Genomic DNA, 18,136 nt, shown 5'->3' on the forward strand with positions numbered 1-18,136 from the left:
TGGTGATCCTCAAAGGTACTGTACGTTTTTCTTAGTTTATTCTGTCAAGAAGCAGGAGATGGAATTTCAGTTCAACAAGAGAGGTGCCTGAGGACTGGAGGAGGACTAATATCATTCCAGTCTTTAAAAAGGGAAAGAAGCAGGACCCAGGGACCTACAGGCCAGTTAGTCTCACCTCTATCCCTCGTCAGATGTCAGAAAAAATAATTCTGGATGTCATCACAAAACATGTGAAAGCAAAGAATGGAAGGAAAATATTGGGAGGAGTCAGCATGGGAAATCATGCTTGACCAACCAGATTGCCTTATATGACACCATTACATCATTACTGGCTGGCTAGATGAGGGGAGAGCAGTGGATGTTATTTACCTTGACTTATCAAGAGTTTTGATGCTGTCTCCCATAACATCCTCCTGAGGAAACTCAAGAATTGATTCTTTGGAGCACTGATTAGCTACTATTGAATGTGTATGTTTTCCTTTACTCAAATGGTCTACTCTTAGATACAATCTTGAATTTGCCATCTAAAGAAGTGTTTATGAACATGAACTGTGCTGTTGATTTGAATTTCAAGTAAGTGTGTTTTCCTTTCATTTAGGTCACAAATAATCAATTAAACACATAAAGAAAGCCTATATAAATAAGTTACGAATAAAAGATGCCAGACTTTCATTGTTGTTTGGTTAAGGGCTTAACTGGAAAGATTCTAAACATGAGTTAAAACAAGCAACTACATTTTTCAATTCTGTTATTTGGAAAAACATTCTGAATGTCTCACTTGAATGTCTACCAAAAATGGAGTTAACCTCCTGAAAGAGAAATAGAACTAATGATTTGGTACAGTGCCAAATAATGAGACCAGTGAGCAGACATTCTTCCACCGGCATCCAAAATCGGAAATATTCGGATATCTAAACGTTAGCTAAGTAGGTTTACCCCACAAGCTAAGAGAAAGCTCATTTGACCTTTTGACACCACCTGTTCAGGAATGAGAATTTCTTAAGCACACTGTTCTACACAGATAAAAGGTTCACAAAATTTGACCGGGAAAGAATGGCTAAAGGAATTAGTTTTGTTTAGTCTAGAAGAGAGCAGACTGAGGGAGGATGTGATTACAATCTTCCAGTAAGTAAAAAAATGTTATAAAGATGATACTGATTTGTTTTCTGTGTCCGGTTAGGGAAAAGACAAGAATAAATATATTAATAAAAAGCAAAGATATTTAGATCATGTATTAGGAGATAAAAAGTCTAAGAATAAAAAGAATGACTAAAAAGGGTGAACATGGTGCAGACTACATAAGAAAATTGTCATTTTGTTAACTGGAATTTTTCAAGAATAATTACACCAACACCTGTCATTAAAAGTCAAGGTTGCTGGTACCTGGTGCAAGGTGAATAGGTAGATGTATTATGTGATGACTTAGTCTTTGCCCGTTAGTCATTCCCTATAGCTAATGTTTTTGGCAAAGCACTCTATTTCAGATTTCTTGGTATGTTGGATATGAATATTATTGGTTAATTTGAAGGTTTTTGTTTGTAGAGGATTCTTCAATAACAAAATAAATAATTCTTAAGATTTCTGAATGTGTGGCTAAAGTAATGGAGCTAGAAGCATAGCAGAATAGTAGGTAAGCAAATTATAAAGATTACTTTAGATGGGAAATTCTATTAACAATAGCAATGATTTTGCTCTTATGAATTAATTTTTCTCAATTACTTGAGAATTTTGATGTCATATATTGTTTTCTGGTTGAGGTTAATAACAAGGCACTGGAAACTGAGATGAATAGACATCTGATGCAGATATACATGAAGCTGAAGCATGGCATATCCACTCAAAATAACAGAAATAACATCAACATTACAGCATATTTTCTGAATATTGGTGAGAACTACTAAGATGGCATTTCATAGTGTGATCCATCACATGTTCAAAAGCAACTGAATGACAGTGAAGGAATGCACTAGAGCATAAGTCGTGTATGGGCCTTGAAGACATATTGCAGATTAAAAGTGAAAGTGGGTGAAGGCTTTAATTCTCATTCTGTGTTGGTGGTAGTTGTCTGTTGGTGGTTGAAAGCATGACATACTTGCAGCCTAGTTTCTTATGCTTGATGTTGTATATAAAATCTTAAAGATAAGTTCGACTTGCAAAGTCTTACTGAGATATTTATTTAGATGCACATAACAGAGAGAAGTGCAAAAATCAGGGCTTTATAATATTTATCTCTTTTTTCCTTTTTATTTAAGAACTGATATTTTTTGGTTTTTGTTTTGTTACATACATATTTTGGTTTTTTTAGGTGCTGCACAATGGACTTGTGATGGAAATGAATCATCCAACAGCTGGGAGGATAGCTGTTCCAGGTTAGATGTTTAATTCTTTTTTCTAAATGGAGCTTGAAATTAAATGCTACATAACATCCTGAGTAGTTCTGGAACTCAACTTAGGACATGACACATCTTCACATTTCACTCAAATGAACAAAAATTTAACCAGAAAGACATTTGTGCTCACATTCATTCTGGTAGCAGAAAAATGGGTTAAAATCTGTGTCAGAATTGCTTCTGGTTTTCATCGGTCAGTTGTCATAAAACGTGAACATGGATTTGATAATATTTGCGAACTTCCACTGCTAGAAATATTACTGCCAAGTCTTCTGCATGAATATGTGAATCTGTTTTTGATTTAGGTCTATTTTGCAAGTTACATGGCTTCTTTTGTGACATTACTTTTGAAGGAAAAAAGAAAAAAAGAAAAAGAAGAAAGAGGAGGGAAGTTTGTACTAAAGGTTTCATCACACTATTTTGTATAATGAAGTTAGACATGAAGCTCTGCAATGATGAAGTCTGAAATCACTACTTTGGATTTCCGAAGACTACAGAAGTAATAAACTAGTCCCTCCTCTTTTAAGCTGTATGTTGATGAGGACTTGGAGTTGGTTCAGCTTTACTTCCATTAGAGTTAGTTATGGAATGGGGTTAAGTTCTAAGGTCATTATGAAAATTGTCATTCAGATCCTTGCATTTGGCTCTGTTTTGGCAATTGAGTCTTATCTGATAATCTACTAGCTATTGGGTCAGCTTTTTCTGCTTCTCTATGCTTTTCTCTCTTCCAAGCCACATTGAGAACTCTTTCCTCCCTCATTCAAAGCACCCTGTCATTTTTATTTATGTAACATCTTCTCCTTACGTTATGTTTATCTGTGCCAACTTCCACCCTCTGACACAGCATCCAGTTGTCATCAATTTCGGTTGACTTGAGTACATGTAGTGGTAAGAAGAATTTGACCCATAAAATTTATCTCAATTTGCACATCCTGGAATCACACTGGGATTCAGAAAGAATTATTTGAAAGAAATCAATCCCATATTAGATCATGTTTTCTCCATTAATAGAGGGGGTGTTTTGTGTATGTGTATGCTTCATATTTGCTCTTTATCGCAGATTGTATTCGACATTTGATCCCACTAGGCTTGGATGTTTGGTTGATTGTATTCAAAAATACTTCTCTAATTTAGATGCACATATCTGGAAATAGTAATACCATTGTTTTCGTTTCTAACAGAGAAGTAATCCTGGTTTATTTATCCATAATGAAAAAGCAAGTAAGGGTTTTGGTTTAATTCTTTTTAAAGAAGTGGGCAGAAAAGCCTTGCAGATGGTAGAGAAACTGTGTAAGGTTTTCATGTTGCATACAATGTATAATCTATCTTAGAGAGAGCAAATACTCCTTAAGGGGATAGGTTAAACTGCAAGAAGAGGAAGGAGATGAAAGGAATGTTCTAATGTCTGTCAGCAGCGATAGAATGTATTGGCAAGAAAGTGAGTTTTTACATAGGTAACCCATAGTACTTCCCAAATCCTTAGTTATTTTTTATTTTATTAAACCAGTGACACTGCGCTAAACTAAAATAAATCATATTAATCTCTAGTGGTTTGCCATTTAGATAGGTTTCTATGAAGAGTTTCTTGTATTTAAGCAGATGGCTGAAGTGATTATTGGATATTTGAGCAGAAAACAAAGAATTCCTTCCTTTCCTAGCATGGGAGGATAAGGAGGAGAGACACAGTGGAAGGAAGGACATTCATTCAGTGTGAGCAGAATGGACCTATTGATATCACTAGAAAGACAGTGTATTACTCTGTCCCAAATCAAACTGATCAAGTTAGTTCAGCCATTGTTGATGGTAGTTAATGGAAAGACCCTGGAATTGTCCCAGTGAATGATATCTCTGAGGAGTACAGGGAACGGTGTGTGGAGGAGATTTCTGGTAGATAAACTGTTTTTCAATGACTGTTTAAAACAGTAACAACTTTCTTTTTCATTGTGGCTATAGAGAACACTTTACTAACCTCTCTGTCTCTGGCTTACAGTTCCTTAGTCAAGACATGAGTGTGCATGTTGAAACTTAGTAGACTAAAAACATCTCATCTCAAGGAGACTGGGGAGACTCTGATCCCAAAATAAAAATGGGGGACTGTTGCTTCTTAACCATATAAGCCAGACCCACTTTGAGAGTGAGTCCAAATCTGTATATTTATCCTCACTTTTAGATCTTTTATCTTGAAATTTTGGGGGATTTGGACACTGGCTTTAATGTAAGCTACATTTTTAACATTGGAATTGGTGATCTCCTTTGCTTAAATGTCTTTTGATATGGTTATTGAATTTGGTTCTTTCCACGTCAATGCTTTCCTTCTTGTCTTTTTTTCAAAATCCTAATTCTGAAATATAATGCATGCTGATGAGCACATTGTAAATTGCTGGTAGAACAGGAGTGGGAGAAGTCACTCTTTAAAAAGCATATATATTAATTTTTCTTTTCAAAATGTGTGTTGATGGTAGGAGAGATACAGACCTTGTGTTTTGATATCTCTTGCCTAAACTACTCATTGAAAAATGTCTTTTTCACATATACAATGCTGTTACTATTTGCAAGAGATCTCAGATTCAAGAATGGATGTGAAAAAGGAAGTTCATAATTTCTGACAAAGAGTGACTGTATAAAATATTTTAAGAGCATTTAAGAAAAATAAGAAAAATTTCTGTGGTAGTTGAGTGATTTTATTAGGATAGTGTTTCACATATACTGTTCAATATAATCATGTTCTGAAGTTGTTCTAGAGCTGACTTGTCCTATACATTCTATGATTCATGATACAAATGCATATGCAGGGCATGTAGAAGGTACAATGCTGTGAGAGTTCCTTGCCTGAGTCCAAAAAGCACTGTACTGCACTCACTCTTCACAGGACTGGTTCATCTGATTGCAGAGCTGTATTAGTGAATTCTTCTGGCTCTCTATCTGAAATCAGCTTAACTGTCTTTACTTTGAGCAGGGGCTCTGAAGATGATCAGAGCACATCAGCTGGAGAAGCTGAGGAACTTGGGGAAAAGGCAGCCTCGGAGAGGGGCCTGGCAGCATCCTCCTAGAACTGACCAGGACATTAACAATGTGAAGAGCAAGGCTCTCCATAGCAGGGCATGGGGGGAGGATGACAAAGACAAGAGAGATTCGGAATGGATATCAGGAAAGTCTTTTCCATCATGACAACAGTGGAACAATTTGCCCAGAGAGGTGCAGACTTTGTTCTAGGAGACTTTAAAGGAAAACAGAGATAAAGTCATGAGCAACTTGGCCTGACCTGAGACCTGGCGCTGATTTGAGCAAGAGCTTGGAGTGGTGAACAGCAGAGGTCTTTTCCAACTTGGATTATTTTCTTGTTCTGTGATTAACCTCGGTATATTCTCACTCAGCTTTGTTGCGCTTCGTGCTTTCCATAGAGATCTGGAGGAGATGTGACATAGTTATAAGAAAATGGGAAATGCAGAGCACAGTTGAGGGCAAAATGATAGGGCAAAGATGTTTCATAGAGTGCCAGATTGCAGATGATGTTGGATGGCACAGAGACTATACAGTACAGTCCAGGGACAAAATTTTGAGAAGCTTCAGCATTTGGGTTATTCTTGAACTCCTTTGCCAAAAGTAATGGATTTTTTCTGCATATCAGTAGCATGTGGGTTTCTGGGAGACACTGAGTAATTTATTCTGAGTTTCAATATAGAACATAATAGATACGAACCCATGCTGATTATGTAGAAAATCCTAATGGATGCAATGCAATCTCGCCAAAGCCTGTTCCATTATCGTCTATTTTATATGGTTTAGAAAATTCAAATAACAATAATATTCCCAAATTCTGCAGTATCTAGTGTCTGATGTTGGCTTTTTAAAATTGCCAGTTATTTTTTATGCTCAAAAGAGTGTTTGGGTTTTTATTAAAAGAAAAACAGTATGCATCGAGCTGTTCCTAATAAACTAAGCTTTGTAGAATTTATTAACTAACAGGAACCTTTGTTCAATAAACCTAGTTTCTGGCCTGCTAAGCTCCAGTGAACTGGGGATTTGGATATAAGCCTACGCTTCAGAATCATCTCTCATCAAACAGGAAACAATATAACTGTTGAAATCACGTAAAACACCTCTTCCAGACAAAACAACTATTCTTGGTTTTGATAAAGTTTACAATGTACATTCTCCCCATCCCCATTTCCTGAGCTGATAAAAACTATTTCTGTCCTTTGGCCCATGGTCTGCATCAAAGATGTCTTTATAGCTCAGAAAGGTTAATTTCATACCTGGCTTTGTGATTTCCTTCTCTGCTCTTGAAAGAATGTGTTTGGGGGTCTGCTCCAAGCTCAGTTAGGAAAGGCCGTGCAGGATTCCTCCTTGGCATAGATTTCTTGGACTGAATTCAGGCAATCTATGTTAATTAATCAACCCCACTCAGGAGAAATGTCCCTTTTTCCGGTATTCTCCTGTCACTGTGCATTATAAATATACTACTGAAACAGGAAAGACCGTTTTTTCAGAAATAGGCTTTTCCTGTTGTATGATTCATTAAATGGTGTCGTGGTTCCATGGAGACTAATTGCCATCAATCTCTTAGAAGAATGGTTTTAAAGAGGTGAGAAATCTAATAGGACTTCCTTACCATACGGCAGATTTCTTCTTTAACCTAGGACAAATCACTCTCTGTGTCTCACCTAACTAATCATTTGCAGTTTTTCAGACCTTAAGTAATAGTTGAAAAATACCTTGATTTCTAAAAGAAAGAAGTTCTTGGAAAACCTCTTTGTATTATGTTAGACATATACTCCTATTTATCATGTATGAATGTATTTATACTTGTTTTTTCCATGTATGGAGAAGACCAGTTATAGTTGTAGAAACAGCAGTGGGGTATCTTTGTGTTTGATCGGTACATTTCAATACAAGAAGTAGATATGGCTTTTAGTGATACTTGTTATCCTTTTTTTTGATCATTTAATATAACTGTAGCTGGGGAAGCTTCAGTTAAGACAAGATATATAGCAGAGAAAAGTGACTTCAACATGAAGGAAATTTGCAGGAAATTAAGGAAGACTGTACTCCAATCCATTGTTTCCTGCAGCTAGGAGATCTCACAATATAGGAACAACAACAACAACATCATAAAAAGTCCCAACAGTTTTTTTCACAAGAACCTCTGCTTGAACTCCTGTCTGCTTCTCATCAGGCAGTTTCTTCATATGCTTGTGTGCGTGCATGCATGTGCATAACTGATGTTGATTGAAAAATTTTAATTTCACTTCACTATTTATGGTACATTGGAGACAAACAGCTTCACCGGCATTACCGTTACCTCATTCGCCTTTTTTAGTCATCAGGGCTGACTGTTTATGTCTTTTACATTCACGGAGCTGATTTCAATTTTGAGGAATTCAGGGCCATTACAGGAACTCAGCAGAAATGATGTATGACAGCTCACTTAGCTATCCTCAAAATACTTAAAAAATATTAATAAATATATAAACAATATATTTGCACTGATTGCAAAAGCAGAAAAGAGATGGTGGGAATGGCAAGGAATATGTTACAAGATTCAGGATTATGTAGAAGAGGCTAGTGTATGTTTTTAATGAAAGATACCTTAAGTTGAAATCTTTTAGGTTTCCTTTTAAAGTAAAACATAAACAAAGAACTTTTTTGTATTTTTGCTCCTCCACTCATATGTTTCCAGAGTATTTTTCTGCTGTAGATTTAAAATTTTGCTGTACTCCTGGAACAGCCTTAGTGATGCAGTTGATAATTTTAAAGTTAGTATTTTAAGAAAGAAAAGCTATCTGTCTCTTACCTGGTTCTGGGACTTGAGTAAATGGGGAAAATTAAGAAACAGTGGAATTCTTTTCTATCAGGCTCAGAGTACCTGAGTAACATTATCAACCAGTGCTGTGTGTTACTTCTGTGAAGCAGTGGCTCTTCAGAACTGTTGTTCAGAGCATCAGAGCTGGACTCTGTTTTTAACAGACCCTAGGGTTTTCAGTTAAGTTGTAGCCATCAAAGTTGTTTCTCTTGCATCAAGTGTTTCTCACTAAAACCTGACACTGCCATGTAGGGAGGGGATATAAAAATATTTCCGTGGACAAGCGGAGATGTTTTCCTACTCTGTACATAACTTAATTAAGTGAAGTTAAATGGTGGTTGAAGTTTTGCTGAATATTGATCCATAATTGTACTTTCTGGAGAATAATTTCTTTACATTATCCTTCATGTGTCCAAAGATATACTGGGATTTCCTTTACACAGGACATAATAGGTATGGAGAGTAAATTAAACAGTTGTTACATAGGGAGAAAAAATTCTGAAGTATTAACTGAGTAGCCAAATAAGCTCACTGATTTCCCACCAACAGTGACAGCCCTAGAACTTGACTGTGTTTAAAACTATGTTTTTCTTTTGTTTAAATGTGTTTCCTACTTTTTTCTACATAAGTGACAGTAACATAGAAAGTACTTTCCTAACCCTCATTCTGTAACGAGCACAGCCAGGTGCTCCCAAAGTTCAGGGTGTGTGATTGTAAAGATATATCTGCATGCCTCGGGTGCATTGTAAAACAGCCAAATTACTTCAACACCCATAAATTGTAAGTATATCTTTATGATCTTTAATAATTATTGGATAAGAAAAGGAATCTGCTGTCATCTAAAAAAAAATGGTTTCATTAAATGTAAAAGTATGTTTTAATCATTTGGACAATTTTACTTAATCCCTAGGATACTGAGTATACTAATCTTTATTGATGTTCCTGCCATGATGTCTTGACCTGAACCCTGCCTCCCTGTGAATGGAAAGAATGATGGGGCTCAAACCATTTTCTCTGAATCTAGACTGAACAGTTTTATGCTTAGCAATGGCCATTAGATCATGTAGTTTACCTTCTTATAACATTGGTAATAGAATTTAATCAATTTACTCCTTCCATGTGTGTTTGACTACAATTTGTCTTATTCATAAGTCCTCAAGAGATGAAAAATACGTGAAATATCTACCACTTTCAGGCTCATTGTTAAAAAGCTCATTCCATTATGCTAATTGAATGTTACCTAGTATAATTTTTTTCCAAATTTATAATAATGAATAGTAATTATGAAAGAAGGGATTGAGTAAAAATGGGAGGCAGAATAGGGTTTATACAGTTAAATGTAATGTTCAGTTTGTTAAGAGTCTACCAGCAATAGATAGCATGTACCTGTTGTGGATTAGTAAAGTTTCGTATGCTGAACTTTCTTATCTCTAACTCCTAATGCAGGACATATTTAACTTCTCTTAGTCACTATGAACTTGCAGTTATTTTTGCTCCATTTTCACATACTTTCTACAGCTTTCTAGTAAAGTTCTGCCTAGAAATTAATCCTATGTTGCATCAAAATCTCTTTATAGAAGACCAGTATTGCCTAACTTATAGCTATTAAATGTCTGCCCATGCAGTAAAAATTACATTTCTCTATTTAGCTGTCATACTGCATTTCAAACTAGTGTCTAATTTGCTTGCCAATTTAATCCTGAAGACTGTGTCAGCTTGACTATTTCCAGATATATACTTCCATTTAAGTGCCTGCTCTTCAGGTTATTTTTCTCCAGATATGGTCTTTTTTCCTAATGTGAATAGAAGAGAGAGCAACTTTTTTGATGTTTCTTGTTACCCAGTTTGATTGGGTAAATTTGAAATCTTCCTTGCATGAAAGCCCTGCTTTGGACCTCAGCCTTAAATAGTCCAAATGATTCCTTAATAAATTGAGCTGCCAATAGTAAAGCAGATTTTTATTTAGCTGATGTTATTCACCAAATTTGATCCAAACTTACAAATATTGTTTTTTTTAACCTTTTTTTTTTTTTTTTTTGGCAAATAAAACTAGCTTGCTCATCCTGTCCCTGTGTGCAAAAGGTTGAAACCAAAACAGATGTGAGATAGTTTAATCCAAAGTCTATAGAAAATGTTAGACATTGGGTAAAAAATGGAGCAGAGTCCCCTGAGAAAACATAGAATCCCTGTTTCTTTGGCTGTCTGAAACTTGACTGAACATAGCAGTAAATAAAAACAGTTTACCCATATAAAAAGAAGATAACTTTTCTATTAAAAGGGATTAATAACTTAATGAATTTTAAAATCTTATGTCAGTTCATTGCTTTAAATTAAAGTTGTTTGGAGATTGTGCTTGTGGCAGGCCAATAAAAATTTTATATTAATTTGTGTGTAAGTAGGGTGTTCTTCTGGGGTTTTGAACTGGATGAAGAGATGAAATGAAGCAGAGGCGTACAGATTAGAACAAGCTTTTTAATATTCTTTGCAAGCTGTTTTTAGAAGCATCACAAGAAACATAAAATCAGTCAGGCACAGTTGTGAAGAGCAGCAGTACAATTTACAGACATGTGGGTCAAACAAGATTTCAAAGCTGATCATGCACAATTACCCAGTTCCAGTTGTGCAGCTTGCACATACTGAAAGCACAACTGCAGACACAGGTCTACTATTCCCATCCCATGAACCAAGGCATAATTATACAGGCTTGTATAAACTCACAGCAGTTTGATAGTATTCTAAGGAAATTACAAGATTAGTGCTAAAAAATTAAGCTGCATTGCTTTAACTATGAGATTTAAATCTGTGATGAAAACTATAAGGTGCTGAGCTACATTTGGGAGAAGCTTTCTATTTCTCAAAGAACTAGGTAGTAAAATTTTTAGCTGGAGCTGCACTAATAATTTTTCTTTTAAGCCAGGTTAAGTTCTAGTAATGCCATGCAGATATTTCTACCTAGCTTTAGTTTCCATGCAGTATGTTTTTTCCATGTCACCTAGTCTGAACCATTTTGAATTACTGAAATGGTCAGTGAGTTTGTGTCCCTGGAAAACACACCTTTTAAAAAATGGAAGAAGTTCATACGATGGGGGCATACCTCAAATATAGGTTTCATATAGGGAAAATTGTTAGCTCTCCAGTCTTACTCCAGAACCTGTCATCTGGACTCCCAGGACAATACTGTGTCTTCTTTTCAGCCACCTGAATTGTAAGAAGTTGAGAAAAAAAAGTGAAACAGCTGGGGGCACTGCCCTGGAAACATCAGTGGTGTATGTGCTGTGCCAGGGGTCTGAATGAGTTGTGCTGATTGTAAAATTAAAACAGGGCCTACAGTACAGAGGACTACATTTCCATGGAGTAATTCTGGAGTAATTCTTCAGACTCAAAGCTCACCTTAGACAAGTGCAAAATATTAGACCAAGAAACCAGTGGTTCTCAGATAACAGCAGTGTCAGGGTTGAGAAGAGAAAGCTTGCACTGGAGGACCATGATGCTGCTAAAATACATTGTGAGTGAGTTGAGGGCCACAAAGAACTGTGGCCTTGCAAGCACCAGGAGGTGCAGATGGCTTCTCTCAGTTTAAGAACTGATCTTTGTTAGTCATTAATGATTAGCCAGACCAGGATTCTGAATTTCAGAAGTTCTGAAGTACTTGTTATATTTCAATTGTGGTTAAGGTTCAGTGAAACCTTCAAAATAATTTGTATTTACTTTCTCTCAGATGTACTCAAGCCTGTTATGGTTTTTTTGTTTGGTTGAGGGTTTTCCGTTTGGCTTTTTTTTGGGTTTTTGTTTGTTTGCTGTTTTTGGTTTTAGTTTTGTTTTTTATTTTGTTTTGTTTAATGAGTGAAGTTTCCAGTCAGTTGCTATACTGTGAGGCAGAGCATATACTTTTTATCTTCAGATATTTTCAGAGATCAGTATTTTTTCCCCAGGTGCACCCAGCCATGAATCAAAATGCTTCACTAAGTGTATTTAGAAACTAAATAAGCCTAATGCTAATATGACTCTTGTAAACCTATATTATAATGGGCACCAGTTCCAAAGAAATAATATATTATACTTTTATAGCATAATAAACCTGCATATGATGTAAATGTATATTATATATTGTTTTAGAAAATAAAGGTGTTAAACTGTAGTGAAAATAAAACCAGGTAACTTCAGTGCATATAATTTATGGGTAAAGGCGAATCAGAAAATTCGTAAGTATGAATATTTTCAGTTTAATTTTTTTTTTCACAAAGTGTTGTAAGAAGGAAATTATTGTAAGCTAAAATAAAACTAAGCCCTGGTATCATGTTGATTTTTATCAGATGATCTTTGATCAGTATTACTGTGTAATTATAATTATCTGTGATATCAAAGACAGGAAAAATTTGTTATTGATAAATAAGTTTTCAAATATTGGCCACATTTAGGCTATTTAGATAATCTGGTGATTCTTGGCAATTATATTGTTGAAGATAAATGCCTTACAAAGTTGTGGATAATTTTTAAACTCATGATGAATGAATAAAAAAAAATATAGTCTTATTTACAGTACAGCATGTTATCAGCTGAAGTGCTCTGATTTTTTTTTGAAGACTTGAGTTCTATTTTCAGGACCTTTGTCATATAATTTTGCTAAATTTAATCTAATTAACAAGTAATTATTATTAATCGACTTAAATGTACTGTAAAATATGCAACTTTATATATGCAGGGCAAAATTTAAGCATTCCAATTCATGGTACACTTTTTTAGTATATTGACTGATAATTACACAGAAATATTAAGAGGATGCATTTGTAGAGGCTCTTTAAAAAGTCAAGGAGTAAGATCAAAAACTCAATCATAATTTAGAAAATTTCTATCTTAATTGTGCTTAATGTGTCAACCTGGATAGTATTTAGTAATTCAAAAAGTACTTTTGTATTTGAGTAGTGTAATCATTACCACCTCCTATCTTGTAAGAAGAAACTGATCCTGCTAAAAATGACCAGGGAATTTGAACTACTGCATAGGGGAGGAAGGACTGCATAGTGGTTTGCTCATCATACTGGGATAATAGCTGATTTCCAGTTCATTGCTGCTTCTAGCTGTTTAACTAGCAGTACCTATGAGCCACAGACACCAGTCCAGGCAGGAATGGGATTACACTTAGCTCAGAAATTATTTCTGGGTATAGATGTAATCGGTGTAAAACTCAAATAGCCTTTAAAACACTTACAACTTTTGATTATACATTACCTTCTTCAACAGGTCTCACATTTCCAGTGTTCCCTAAATATTGCAATTATGAAATGTAATGACTGAGGCATGCTGGCAGAGAAAACAATTTTGTCCTGAACTTTAAGATATAATGGATATAAAGTTTCCTTATGGGTGGTGTTCTCCCAGAGGTAGCATTCAGGCTATAATAAAAAAGAAGGTGATTGAATGGATTCACATCTATGTAGCTGTAAGAGAGCTATGTAATAGGAAAAAAGGCAAATTATTTTAAAAAATTGTCCATTCACAAGTGTACTTAACACTCTTCTGTGACCAGTAACCATACAGGATATGACATAAATTGTATTTCCTAATGCTATTGTATCTATTTGACCAAAATGAGAAAATATATCCAACTAGTTCCTCTATATTCCCACTTCATAGGCCTAAGCCATAATTTAAGCCGTATATGTTGTATTTTGTGGTTACACTATCTATATGATTCTAAAATTTATTCTGTCTCTGTGAACAAGGAGGTAAGTTTAAAATTTTGTTATTTTGGGCTTTTTTCCATATTTTGTTTTCTAACCTTGTGTATTAGAGTTATTGCCCCCACCTTCACCCACGTTTCTTTGGTAGATTTTCAGTAATATTAATTTGTCCAGGACATCTGCCATGTGGGCACAAACCTTCCACATATTGTATACTAAAGGAGATCCTATGCAAAAGGACATGCTCACAGTGTTGTACACTATCATTTTGGGTTGGAAGGAATTAATTAATTTAGCTTGGAGGATTATAATCCATGCAGCTATGTTGAGAGCTACTTCCTTTATTACATAGACTAGCAGTGTGCTGAGTGAAGAGTTTATTGAGTGGCAGGGCAAAAAGGGCTGCACATCTGGCCAGTGACCAATCACCAGCACTGTTCCTCAGGGCTCAATTCGAGGGCCAATTTCATTCAGTACTTATATCAGTGATATGGAGGAAGGAGTTGATTGCAGGTTTGCTGATGACACTAAACTGGAAGGTGCTGCTGACTCTCTCAAGGAACAAGAGGTCTTGCCTAGGGATCCGGATAGGTTAGAACATTGGGCCTTGTCACTGGCACGAGACTGAATAAGAAAAAGTGCTGGATTCTGCACCTGTGACAGAGCAACACCAGTCATAAGTTTAAATTATAAGAGGAGTGGCTGTAGAGCATCCCTGCAAAAGGGCTCTTGGGGTATGAGGCTCAAAAGGAGTCAGGAGTGTGCCCTGGCAGCCAAGAGGGCAAACTGCATCATGAGGGGCATCAAATATGGCACGACCAGACAGTCCAAAAAGGTAACTATCCTGTTGTAAGTAGTGCTGGTGTGGCCTCACCTTGAGTATTGGTTGCAATTCTGGGCCCGTAACTCAAACATGATGTTAAGGTCCTTGAAATTATCCTAAGGAGGGAGCCAAAGCTGAGGCAGGGGCTGCCAGGCCTGTCCTCTGAGGAGCAGCTGAGGGCAAACCCCGGTTTGGCCAGTTTGGAGAGAAGGAGGCTGAGGGGCGACCTCACAGCAATTTGCAGCTTCCTGAGGAGGGGAAGTGGAGAGGGAGGGGCTGAAATCTTCTCCCTGGGACCCAGTGCCAGGACACATTGGAATGGCTCAAAGCTGAGCCTGTCAGGGGAGGATCAGTCTTGACATGAGGACACTTTTCTTTACTGAGAGGGTAGTAAAATACCAGAACAGGTTTGCCGCACAATGGCTGACACTGCTTAAGAGGCATAGTGCTTAAGAGGCATTTGCACAACACCCTTAATGCCATGTTTGAACTTTTGGTCAGCCCTGAAGTGTTCAGGGAGTTGGATAAGATGTTCCCTGTAGGGTCCTTTCAGCCCTATTTTATTCCCTGTGCTCAACATGAATCATCATAATGATGAGACTGTTATTTGCTTGAAATGCCAGGGGTTCTACAGCTCCAAAAACACTTTGAAGGACACAAAACACAAAATTTATACATGGAAAAAATGTTTTAATTTTATTTTTCTGACTTTCTCAGAGCTGATGCTCACAAGAATTAACACAAAGCATGTGTACAGCCAGAAGCAGGCTGATGCATTCTTCAGTTTAGCTGGAAAGAACATCCCTTGCTGTCTGGCAAAGGCAGCCACAGAGCTGCAGAAAGTAGCAGCAGGAACACAGGCCAAGCTGTCCCTGTCTGCTGAAGAGTGAGAAGGTGAAGAAGGAGGGTCAGGACCAACCACACACAAGAGAAGAGGAATAAAAAGAGGTGTGTGGTAGTATGGGGTATTTCCAAAGTGTGACACGTAGCGATGACAAACACACTTTTTGTATTCCCAGACTTGCTCCTTTGCCGCTGTGCTCCTTGTCCAGTGATCCACGAGAAGCTCTCGTGCCCGCCCGGCACTTGTCCTGCACGCAGGGAGAGCTGGAAAATGGCAGCTCCGGGTGGTGCAGCCAGGCTGGAGCCCTTCCAAGCACAGCCTGGTTTGCACCAGCAAGAAACCCTGAGGAAACAGAGCCAAGGGAAGAGCAGAGCTGCTCCCACCCCAAATGGGGAAGAGAGCCCAAGAGAGCCGGGGCACGAATGGTGCCCTGGGGGTGCCAGAGCAGCAGGCGGGAACCGAGCTGAAAGGGCCCTGAGGAGCCCTGACAAGGGGCTGTGCTCAGTGCTACAGAGGAAGGCAAAAAAACCCACAGACACTTTCTAGGCCACAGTGGGGGAAAAAAAGCCTTCCTGCCCCCAGCTGCAGGGCACGAGAGGCCACGGTGGTGATGCAGGAGCAGCAGGCAGTAACCCAGCCCAAATGGGCCAGAGGAGGCCTGGCAAGGGGTCATGCTCAATGCTGCAGAGGAAGGCAAAAAACCCCCGGGGCTCAGGGCCAATCTGCCCCGGGGGAAAATTCCTTCCTGACCCCAGCAGAGCTGGCGATCGGCTACTCCCTGAGCATGTGAGCAAGACTGCCTCCTTGACATGAGGGCTGGTCACTCCTCCCTGGAGATGCCCAAGCCATAATCTCCCTCAGCCTGGAGCAACCTCAGGGGCTTCCCAGAGTGTCCATGTGCCCCTGCCCTGATTGACTTTTGGGGACAAGAATCCTGCCTGTGCCTGCTGGGACACCAGTGGGTGCTCCAAAGCACTGGGACCCCTGGCAACATCTCTGCATCCCCTTTCTTACTGCTGTTGCCCCTGGCTCCATGGGAGATGAAGATGATGAGCTCTGCAGTGTTCCTCAAGAAGGCATTCCCTTGGTCTGGCCATGGTTATCCTTCTGAAAAGGATTTCCATCCATGAGATGAGCCTTGCAGTAGAGAAACTCAATCAGCCTTTTCCAGCCTTTGCTCTCCCTCCCTCCGCCCTCTCCAAGTAATTCCATCGGCTCCTCAAGGTCTTCTTCTTGGGTGTCTTCAAGCACCCTAATCCAGATTCAAGGTCTTCTTCTTGGGTGTCTTCAAGCACCCTAATCCAGATTCAAGGTCTTCTTCTTGGGTGTCTTCAAGCACCCTAATCCAGATTCAAGGTCTTCTTCTTGGGTGTCTTCAAGCACCCTAATCCAGATTCAAGGTCTTCTTCTTGGGTGTCTTCAAGCACCCTAATCCAGATTCAAGGTCTTCTTCTTGGGTGTCTTCAAGCACCCTAATCCAGCTCTGGCTGTGGAACCCAGGAGGCTGTTCCCTTTTATAGTACCCTGGGGCATTGTTACAGCTGTGTTATCATGGTAACACTGTGAAATGGGGGGATGACTGGGAGCCCCCCTGCACATAGAATCATAGAATCATAGAATCATAGAATCATGGAATCATGGAATCATGGAATCATAGAATCATAGAATCATAGAATCATAGAATCATAGAATTGGCTGGGTTGGAAGGGACCTCAGAGATCATCAAGTCCAATCCTTGATCCACTACTGCTGCAGTTACCAGCCCATGGCACTGAGTGCCACATCCAGTCTCTTTTTAAATATCTCCAGGGATGGAGAATCCACCACTTCCCAGGGCAGCCCATTCCAATGTCTGATCACCCTCTCAGTAAAGAAATTCTTTCTAATGACCTCCCCCGGCACAACTTGAGGCCCTCTTGTCTTACTGGTAGCTGCCTGGGAGAAGAGCCTGACCCCCCCCTGGCTGCCCCCTCCTTTCAGGGAGTTGTAGAGAGTGATGAGGTCTCCTCTGAGCCTCCTCTTCTCCAGGCTGAACACCCCCAGCTCCCTCAGCCTCTCCTCATAGGGTCTGTGCTCGAGTCCCTTCACCAGCCTAATTGCCCTCCTTTGGACCTGCTCCAGGACCTCAATCTCCTTCCTGAACTGAGGGGCCCAGAACTGGACACAGTACTCGAGGTGTGGTCTCACCAGCGCTGAGTACAGGGGCAGAATCACTTCCCTGGACCTGCTGGCCACGCTGTTCCTGATACAGGCCAGGATGCCATTGGCCTTCTTGGCTACCTGGGCACACTGTTGGCTCATGTTCAGCTTCCTGTCAATCCAGACTCCCAGGTCCCTTTCTGTCTGGCTGCTCTCAGCCACTCTGTGCCCAGCCTGGAGCTCCCCATGGGGTTGTTGTGGCCAAAGTGCAGGACCCGGCACTTGGCCTTGTTGAACCTCATCCCATTGGAATCAGCCCAACTCTCCAGTCTGTTCAGGTCCCTCTGCAGAGCCCTCCTGCCTTCCAGCTGATCCACACTTCCCCCCAGCTTAGTGTCATCTGCAAATTTGCTGATGATGGACTCAATCCCCTCATCTAAATCATCAATAAAGATA

At 38.9% G+C, this 18,136-nt stretch overlaps 1 protein-coding gene across 12 annotated transcripts in view; it reads left to right on the forward strand.

Annotated features, from left to right (window-relative positions):
* Positions 1 to 18,136, forward strand: part of SUGCT (succinyl-CoA:glutarate-CoA transferase) — a 330,712-nt gene that overhangs the window by 269,629 nt on the left and 42,947 nt on the right. For 10 of the 12 annotated variants that reach the window (XM_071736165.1, XM_071736172.1, XM_071736167.1 and 7 more), the window contains one exon: positions 2,306 to 2,369. The exons of the other annotated variants lie outside the window; for them this stretch is intronic. In XM_071736165.1, the coding sequence (XP_071592266.1) occupies positions 2,306 to 2,369 (64 nt within the window). The remainder of the gene's footprint in view (positions 1 to 2,305; positions 2,370 to 18,136) is intronic. 12 annotated transcript variants of the gene reach the window in all.

This window comes from Heliangelus exortis, chromosome 2 (genome assembly GCF_036169615.1).
Source record: "Heliangelus exortis chromosome 2, bHelExo1.hap1, whole genome shotgun sequence".
In the NCBI taxonomy this organism is placed as follows: domain Eukaryota; kingdom Metazoa; phylum Chordata; class Aves; order Apodiformes; family Trochilidae; genus Heliangelus; species Heliangelus exortis.